Genomic DNA, 8,700 nt, shown 5'->3' on the forward strand with positions numbered 1-8,700 from the left:
AGAGCAAGTCAGACTTCTCTGACCTTTCCTACATGTCTGAGCACCAAAGCCTGGCTGAGAGCTGAAGAGCAAATCTGCCTCAGACTCAGGATCTGGAATGCTTGGGCCTGTGTCGCCCTGGGGTAACGTACCAGCCTCGGGTGTGAAACCTCCAGGCGAGGAGGTGGGCGCTCGGTGTTGGTGCAGCCCGTTCAGGGACACTGCAGCAAGGCAGGGTGTTTGTTTTCCTCAAGGTGATTTTTAAACTTGTGACGTCTCTGGGATTATTTGGAAACCTTTGAGCGCTGGGTAACTTCCGAGTGGGTGAGGGTTGAACCTCAGCCTTCGCCCTCCCTCTCTTAAAGCCCTGCTTACTGGAAAGCAGAGAGAAAACCCCCCCCTCAGCTAAAACTCCCTTCTCTGGGCCAGATGTTAGATGTTGTCATGCTTTGCTACAAGATCTTTGTCTTGAAGACATATTTCAGGCTGAGAGCCCAGCTGCCCTGGAGGGGGCAGCAGAAGTATTCCCTGGTGCGGAGCAGAGCATGAAGGAAACGTGTGTCTGATTGAACAGGGCTTTCGTGCCTCGCTGTTCTGACCCATTTTTAGTCTCCTCTCTTGTGTCTTGTGAGAGATCCGTGGGGTGTGTGACAGCTCGGGGGCTCGGTCAGGGACAGCCCAAGGAACGGAGCTCTCAGTATCGATGGAGGGGATTCTGCATGAGAGTTCAGGCTGGGTTTAACTCATGGTAGCTTTTCTTTCTTGTTTCTGCCTTCTCAGGAACTTGAATCCAGAGAATGAGTTGAAGAGATACTTCGGGGCTCGTGCTGTTCTTGGTGACCAGAGGTTAGTCCAGAATTTAATGTGAAACCCTTTCAGAATTCAAGTTGGTGGGTCTGTCCTTTCCTAGGTACAGCTTACTGAGCCCCCAGGACCACACCTGGGCAGGGAATCCAGGGTTCAGGGTGCCGCACTCACTCACTGGTTGCTTGATGGGACGGGAGAATAATTTTTATGATATGTCTGAGGCAGGGGAGTAAGACTTCTGAAGACTTTTGCCAGCATTTGCTTTTTCTTCTGCTGATTTATCTTATTTACTGTCAGAAGACCTTTCTAAAGTTCCTTTTACTCATTTTCATAGGGTATAGGCTCCGCTGGTTTTTTTCTTTTGCCGACATTTGTCTCTTGTTGCTCTTCCTACGTCTCTTGATGACTTACACAGGAGGCCCTGAATTACTTTCCTGGGTGCGATTGCTTTTAGGGGCCCAGAGAACCTCCCACTCCTTAGTGTGAGGTCTCCGTGCAGTGACCTGTTACCCTGCAGTTGGGGTTCTCCAGAAAATCCCCACTCCTGTGAGCTGGTTGAAAAACATGCATGTGAGAAGGGTTAAAAACTCTGAGCTGTGATGGTGGGAGCAGAGGTCTTCTCTGAGAGAGTTTGAGGAAGAATATTTAGTGTGAGAAAGTTGAGGAAGCAGTCCCTTACTGAGGAGACGCGACTTGCTTAAAGTAGCCTTGACTTCTGAATTCCTCCTGCCCTGCACCAGTAAGTGGGTTGTGTTCCTGAGCACGGCTTAAGCTAAGTCAGTTGACACTTGAAGGCCCTGCTGGGAAGAGAGATGAGTCAGAGGGACATGGGGCTCCCTTAATTGGACCTGGGAAGCTGTTTGAAGCAAAGAGGCGGCTGAGAACTTGGCACGAATAAAAACAGGGGAGGGAAGCTCTTGAAGTGGAAATGCTGGAGGCACCAGCTGGCCCGGAGAGAAATCGTTCAAGTAAGGCAGAGCCTGAGCTAAGGTGTGTTGTGTCTTGAAGGCAAATATGTTAAACCTCGGGGCAAAAGCTCCACATGGCAGGACGAGAAGTTGGATATCTTTTCCCCTCCCCTCTACCCTGAATCATCCGTTTTTCTGGCTGGTCGCAGCCCTCCCCGTTCTGTTAGCACAGAGAAATCGTGACCCGTCGTGTCTGTTCCCTCAGGCCGAGGCAAAGGCAGCGCCAGTATGTCCGCAGCACGTGGCTTACGGCTCCCCAGAATCGGAGGGTGGAAGCTGGAGCTGCTTTCATCAGCTGCCAGGCCTAGGCTTAGTGAGGGAAGCGAATCACTCATCAAGCTGATGGAAACGCCTCCTTTATCTACAGGGAGAGCTCTGTCGTGTTGGGTTTTAGTGTTCAAGCTTGGTTTTTTCCCCTCTTTTGGAGGTGGTGGGTGGGGAGGGGTCAAGCTGATGGAAGTGCCTCCTTTATCTACAGGGAGAGCTCTGTCGTGTTGGGTTTTAGTGTTCAAGCTTGGTTTTTTCCCCTCTTTTGGAGGTGGTGGGTGGTGAGGGCTTCCCTTCTTAGCACTGGTGTTGCTGGATGCTGAGGAATATCCACAGGGAGAGCGAGCTGCTTGGGCTTCTTGGGTGGGTTTGACTCATGAGGGGAGGGAAAGGAGTGAAATTCTCTGGGGAAAACACATCTGGCTTCAGACCTGATGATGCGACCGAGCTTTGTGTGCAAGAAGAAAACAAAAGAGCTTCCCTGGTGGCCACGGTACCTACATGTCCCCTGCACCCTCCAGGTATCGCCATGCAGCTGCTGGACACCAGGAGGGGAGTGCAGCACTTTGCTTTCGAGCACCATCGCGAGTACCAGCAAGTGCAGTTCAAATTCCTGGACGCCGTCGAGTCCATGGACCCCAACAACATTGTGGTACGTCGCGATGTCGGGCAGCCCCGCGCTGTTACCTCCTGCCTTCCCGCAGCCCCTTTCCCTGGAGGGCAGGTGGGTCGACACATCCCAGGGCTTTTTTGGGGGGATGAAGGAGGCCTGGGGGCTGGTGGCCAAGCCTCGGTGGCCAGGTAGCCATGTGGGAGAGGAGCCCGTTTGGCTGGGAGGGGAGGAATAAAGCTCCCCTTGTCTTGGCTCTTCAGCTGGGAAAGGAAAAATATTGTACAACCACATCTCAGAATGGGAGTCTATAAATACAACAGCTGTTAGTTTGAACTCTGGCATGGATGAAAAGTGCCTTTTCTTGGTATTTCAGCAAAACGGCCTTTTGTGTTGAGACTTTTTCATGCGTGTCCAAGCTCATTAAACTGTATGGTAACGTTTATAGTTTGTAGCGATAAGCAGCGGTAAAATTGCTCTGCACCCTACTGAACCATAACCGAGGTATTTTTGCTCTGAAAACCCTGGCCACATGAGCTGGGATCCATGCCCTGGAGGACTTTCTTAAAGAAGCCATTGTCTGCTAAATACAGTTTACTTCCCTTCTGCTTTCCCACCCTCTGCTCGTGGCCGTTGTTCTCTCTGGCTCCTCAGTTCTGCCTGCACTGAGGGACTCGGTGTTAAGCGGTACCGGGTAACTCCTGCTTGTACACAGTCTTACATGCTTGTGCAGACGAGGATGGGTTTTCCGTGCTAAACTTTAGTCTCTGCTTACACTCTGTCCTGCTTAAGTGGGTCTGGCTGCATTGGGAAATACCCCTTCAGCGTTAGCCTTCCGATTTTCTGTTCAGGGTAAAACCAAGCGGATGGGTTCACTGATGCCAAATGCGCTCGTTTCTCTGTGATAATCACTCTCTCTGTGTAGCTGGAGCCCGGACCTGCCTCGCTGCTGTGGGTTCAACAGGCAAAACATTATTTTTTTGCGGTGTCCTGCTCATTGAGTGGTTTTCTTCTGCTCTTTGTAGCGGCTTAAAAGGATCTTGCTGGTGAAGTAGGTGCGTGAAGAGCACTTTTTCCTACCGCTGTGAGCCTTGGTGCTCTACCCCTTCCAAAAAGAGGGCTAGAAAGGAACTCTAGAGTGAGCACAGAAGGGGTAAAATGTCAGGCAAGTGGCACCGAGGCAAAGGCACTGGGCTGGCACAGCCTGGAACACAAAGGCTTTGTGCTATTGGTGGTCACAGTGGCCACCAGCCTGCAGATTTACAACTTGTGGAGCTTTTGAAGTTGTATTTTTCAGCTTTGAGTGGGGAAAAAAGAAACCAGAAGAAAACTAAACTGTGAGGAGGTTTGAAGTAGTTTCAGTATTTTCATATTGAAACTTGAGTTTTAGATGCTTGGAAGTAGCCTGTTTATAATACAATTAGTGAATGCAGGGGTTTTTCAGATGTGGTTAAACTTCTGTTCTGAAGCTTGGACCAAAAAAAAAAAAAAATCTTTAATCCAAATCTTTTAAGACTGAGAATCTCGAATTGTGGCAGATGTGTCAAAGTGTCCTCTTGGTACCCAGAGGAAGCCAAATCTTCCGATTGTCATCAAATGCTCTGAACTGTTCAGGGACAGGGAGTAAAACAGAACTGTAATTGTGCCTGCTGCCCACCTCTCAAGTATCGTGTGCGGGTCTAGGCGCTGGCAGAGCTGGGAGAGGTTCGGAGGAGGACAGCAGGGATGATTAAAGGCCTGGCATGGCCTCCGTGCTGGAAAAGCTGGGTCGGCTGGGAGAGAGCTGCCCGAGGGGAGCCATGATCCAGGGCTCGGATGGGGCAGGGAGAGCTCTCCCTTCCTTTCCTCCCTCTCAGCCGGGGCCAAAGCTCCCAGGCTGAGATTAAAGGCAGTTTTTGGCAGCTTTTTGTCCCGCTGGATGGAAAGGTGCCTGGGTCAGTAAGGGAACAAACTGATGAGAGGAGACACCGTTAAGATGAACGGGCTCTTGGACAGTCCCTGAACCTCCAAGGGCTGGCAACTTAGGGGGTGCTGGGAGTCATCACATGTGCCCCGCTTCCCCCCCTCTGTCCCAGGTACCTGCTTTTGGAGACAGGGTGAGGTTGACCTCTGCTTCCACCCCCTGCGACTCAATAATTATCTCTTCTAGTCCGTCGTTTCGGCCTTTCCCATGAGGTGCATCCCCAGCCTCGTGCTATGTTCTAAGCATTGGCTCTCTGGTGGCACGGGACAAGATTTCTTGTTTCCTCCAGCCCGGGGGCAAGAGCAGCCCCTTCTGCTTGAGGCATCCACCTCCCCGCCAGGCTGGTGGCTCCTGCCTTGCAGGGAGTGCCGTGCTTCCTGCTGTCGCGTAACCGAGCTCGTGCTTCCCTGTAGCTGCTGCTTCAGATGAACCCGTACCACGTGGACTCGCTTCTGCAGCTCAGCGACGTGTGCCGCATGCAGGAGGACCAGGAGATGGCCCGGGACCTCATAGGTGAGAGTGGGGCGAGGAGTGGGGTGTGCCGTTTGGTAACGAGGGCTTGTGCTCTCTGGCACAGTGGAAGCAAGGGCAGGGTTTTTGGTTTTCCCGTGTGATGATGATTGTGGCAGCAGCAGCTGTACCCAACCTCAATCCCAAATTCCACCAGAGTTCCTTTTCACAGCAAGAGAGCGCGATTTAGTGCCGACACACGGAGAGGGGGCTGGCTCTCTGCTGTGACCCCCATGCTCTGAAGCAGCTTTGTGCCTTGCTAGTCTGCAAACGAGCTAATTTTGCGGGTGCCAGAGCTCTTGGTTACCTCCCGGTCTAAACCTGTGGGCACCAGGGGCCGCGGCGTGCCCTGACGCTCTCCTCGCTGTCGGCAGAGCGGGCGCTCTACAGCCTGGAGTGCGCCTTCCACCCTGTCTTCAGCCTCACCAGCGGGACGTGCCGGCTGGACTACCGGCGGGGCGGGGAACCGGAAAGGTAAGTGCCAGGTTGTCCCCCTCCCTTCCTCTGCCTGAGAGCCATCACGGCGTGCGCTGCCCTACTTTGGGCACGGAGACCCAGATTTGCGACGCCTCCTGCGTCGCTCGTGCTGGCAAGGGGGACCTTGAATGTCCCTTTGTGTTGGAGCGAGCTCAGCGGTCGGTGCCCCTCAGCGAGGCAGCAGCAGGACTCTAGGGTACCAGCACCTCTTGCACCGAGGTTTCTTTACAAAACATCCTTTCTCAAGGGATTTCTTGCTGGAGCATTTACTGTTGCCTTCCCACACGCCCTTCTCGTGTAATTGTCGCAGAAATGCCTGCTGCGTGTTTTATGGCTGTGCTTGGTCACTTTGCTGCCTGCCCGGCCTTCGTCCCCAGCGCTTGTGCTGCTCTTGTCGTAACGACAGCTCCGCAGCTGCGGGAAAGGTGACTTTATTCTGGGAATTTTCCAGTCAGCTGACCCAAGTCATCTCGCCCAAACTGCTGTACCTGGAGGTTGCTTGGGATTTCCTGCACCCGCTCGCTGACGGGCTTTATGCTGTCTGTGACCTGAATGCTGCCGTCTGTAACACCAGTTCGGGTGTTCCTCCCCTCCCCGCGTGCTCAGTGTCACCATCCCCAGGCAGGCTGGGACAAAGCAGGGTGCAGGCTTTGGAGATTTATTTGTCTTCTGTGTCCTGAGTTGTTAGTCAGTCTGTGGGAGGCTGCAGGGGTGAATGCTTGAGGGGCGAGGGGCTGGGGCTGCTTTTGAGTGGCACGAGGTGCTTCCTTCCAAATCCAGCTTCTAAAACCTGTTCCTGTTCCCCCCTACACCCCACAGGGCTTTCTTCCTGGCTCTCTTCAAGCACCTGATGTTCCTAGAGAAGCGAGGCTGTCCCCGGACAGCCCTGGAGTTCTGCAAGCTCATTCTGAGGTAGGTTCCCTGGGCAGGACAGAAGCCCTAGAGGCGTGCCGCTGCTCCCAGGCTCTGTGAGGAGTTGTTTTCACTCTCCTCGCTGGGTAGTTTTGGGGCACGTGCTGCTCAGGAGAGAGGTGATTGTTGAGAAGGAGGCTTAAACAGGACTGGAGTCTCCTTTGCACTTCGACTGCCGAATCGTAGAGCAGAATTGTTCCTGAGCATGTGCGAAAGTACTTGTACAACAAAACAAAAAAGAAATGCGCCCCCACTCAAAATCGAGGAGGACAAACTATTTCTGATTATTTCTGAGCTGTGAGCTTGGCTGGTTCGCAGACCTCCTGTGGAGCAGCTGGACCACCGTGGCTTCAGCCTGCTGGGTTTGTGGCCAGACATCCACCTCTGACAGGACTGTCACCCCTCTGCGGGGACGCAGGGCGTTGCGCCGTCGCTCTGGCCATGCGGAACCGATCATGTTCCTGTTACTTGCTGAGTCATGGGAGCTCTCTAGATGCTGGGGAAAGTCTGCGTTTGGCTTCGAAACGAGGGCAGCTTCTTCAGCTTTTGTGACACTTGTTTTGCTTTCTCCTCTTGTGCTCACCTCCCTCCAAAGCCTCGATCCAGAGAACGACCCACTGTGTGTGCTGCTGATGATTGATTTTCTGTCCCTCCGAGCTAGAGAATACACCTTCCTGACCCGTATGTTCCAGGAGTGGGAGGTGAGTCGCCTCGCATCAGGCCCACCTGGCAAGAGACGAGGCAGAGAAGGGGGAGAAGCTTGTTCGTGGGGCTCTCCCTGCTGGGCTGGCATGCTGCACCACGAGCGTGAGGCTCTTTATAACCCTTTAAGGGCTGTCTCGCCGCCCAGCCAGCATCCCAAAATCATAGGAATGACCTGAAAAAGAGTGGAGGTGTTTGTTCTTGTAATCCCTGTACCCTGCAAAAAAACATACGAGCTTGGAATTGCTTACTCAGTCCTGGGGGCACCAAGCCAGCAGCTGGGAAGAAGAAGAAACCCCACCCTGTGTGCAGCCCCATCCAGACTGCTCCGCATAGCATCATTTCTCGGTAAATCTCTCTCTTCTGATCCTGCAGAGTCACCGGAATTTGTCCCAGCTGCCCAATTTCGCCTTCTCGGTGCCACTGGCCTATTTTTTCCAAAGCCAGCAGGAGGAGCGTTCAGAGATGGAGCTGAGCCAAGCCCGGGAGAGAGCCGCCCGGCTCATCCAGCTCGCCCTCATCATGTTCCCAAGCGGTAAGTCTGTCCCCACCGGTAAGTCTGTCCCCACGGGCTTTGTCCCCGTCTTCATGCGTGAGAGTGAAGGCTGGATTCCAGAGGCAGCATTTTGCCCGTGGGTTGCGAATGGCATTCACCTCTCGGCCACGGGAGCTGCAAGCCCTGGCTCGGAGGGGAACGCAGCCGAGCAGCCGCTGCCCCATGGGTCCCCCTCCTTAGGTGTGCTCTCACTGGGCACCCCTCGCTTTCGCTTTCATCCAGGTGGTGCTGCTGCCCACAAAGGAGATAGGCAGCCCCTTCAGGCCCAGGTGAGGGTGTGCCTGCGTAGGCAGGAATAACCAGCTCACCAACAGAGGTTTACTTTAGGTTGTGTTGGCTGAAACCATCTTCTTTTTCTGCTGCTTGTGGTGGTGACTGAAATAAAACCCATAATCAAGTTCAAAGTGCGGAAGATCGCACCTTATTTTGCTTATGGGGCCTCGCTCAGCGTCCCGGTGGGGTGCTGGCCCCCTGCGATGGGGCTGTCGCTCCTTGTCATGCCGTGTAGATGAGCTCTTCGACTCTCTCCTGCAGTTCTCATGCCGTTGTTGGATCACTGCAGCGTGCAGCCTGACGCCAGGGTCGCATCCCATTCCTTTTTTGGGCTGAACGCTCAGATAAGGTAAGCCCCGGAGACGTTCTCGGGGAGAGGAGGAATTGGTTTTGGCCATTTGCTTGCTCGGGCAGCTAATGGAGTTACAGAGCTGCAGAGTATTTGGTTTTCCCCGAGTAGTCTGTTCGATGGTTTGATAATGGATTTCCATAATGGCCACCCGATAACGCTGACAGACCCACCTCACCTTAATGCAGATGGGTCAGAAGTTCATACTGAAGCTTGTCGGTACGTGTAGTGAGAGAAAAGGCCGTGTGCATGCTCTCGGGGCAGGCTGTCTCCTACCAGTCTGGATTTCCCTGCCGTGCGGTCCTCCTAAACACACGAACGCTCTTC

The 8,700-nt window shown here is 53.6% G+C and overlaps 1 protein-coding gene across 1 annotated transcript in view; it reads left to right on the top strand.

Moving 5' to 3' along the window:
* Positions 1-8,700, top strand: part of TCF25 (transcription factor 25 (basic helix-loop-helix)) — a gene marked incomplete at both ends in the record, with an annotated part of 14,394 nt that overhangs the window by 3,705 nt on the left and 1,989 nt on the right. Inside the window, 9 exons of the mRNA XM_009868890.1 lie at positions 760-825; positions 1,960-2,015; positions 2,519-2,673; positions 5,008-5,107; positions 5,479-5,578; positions 6,401-6,493; positions 7,089-7,194; positions 7,571-7,730; positions 8,286-8,373. Of these exons, the coding sequence (XP_009867192.1) occupies positions 760-825; positions 1,960-2,015; positions 2,519-2,673; positions 5,008-5,107; positions 5,479-5,578; positions 6,401-6,493; positions 7,089-7,194; positions 7,571-7,730; positions 8,286-8,373 (924 nt within the window). The remainder of the gene's footprint in view (positions 1-759; positions 826-1,959; positions 2,016-2,518; positions 2,674-5,007; positions 5,108-5,478; positions 5,579-6,400; positions 6,494-7,088; positions 7,195-7,570; positions 7,731-8,285; positions 8,374-8,700) is intronic.

This window comes from Apaloderma vittatum, unplaced genomic scaffold, assembly GCF_000703405.1.
Source record: "Apaloderma vittatum isolate BGI_N311 unplaced genomic scaffold, ASM70340v1 scaffold25324, whole genome shotgun sequence".
Lineage (NCBI taxonomy): Eukaryota > Metazoa > Chordata > Aves > Trogoniformes > Trogonidae > Apaloderma > Apaloderma vittatum.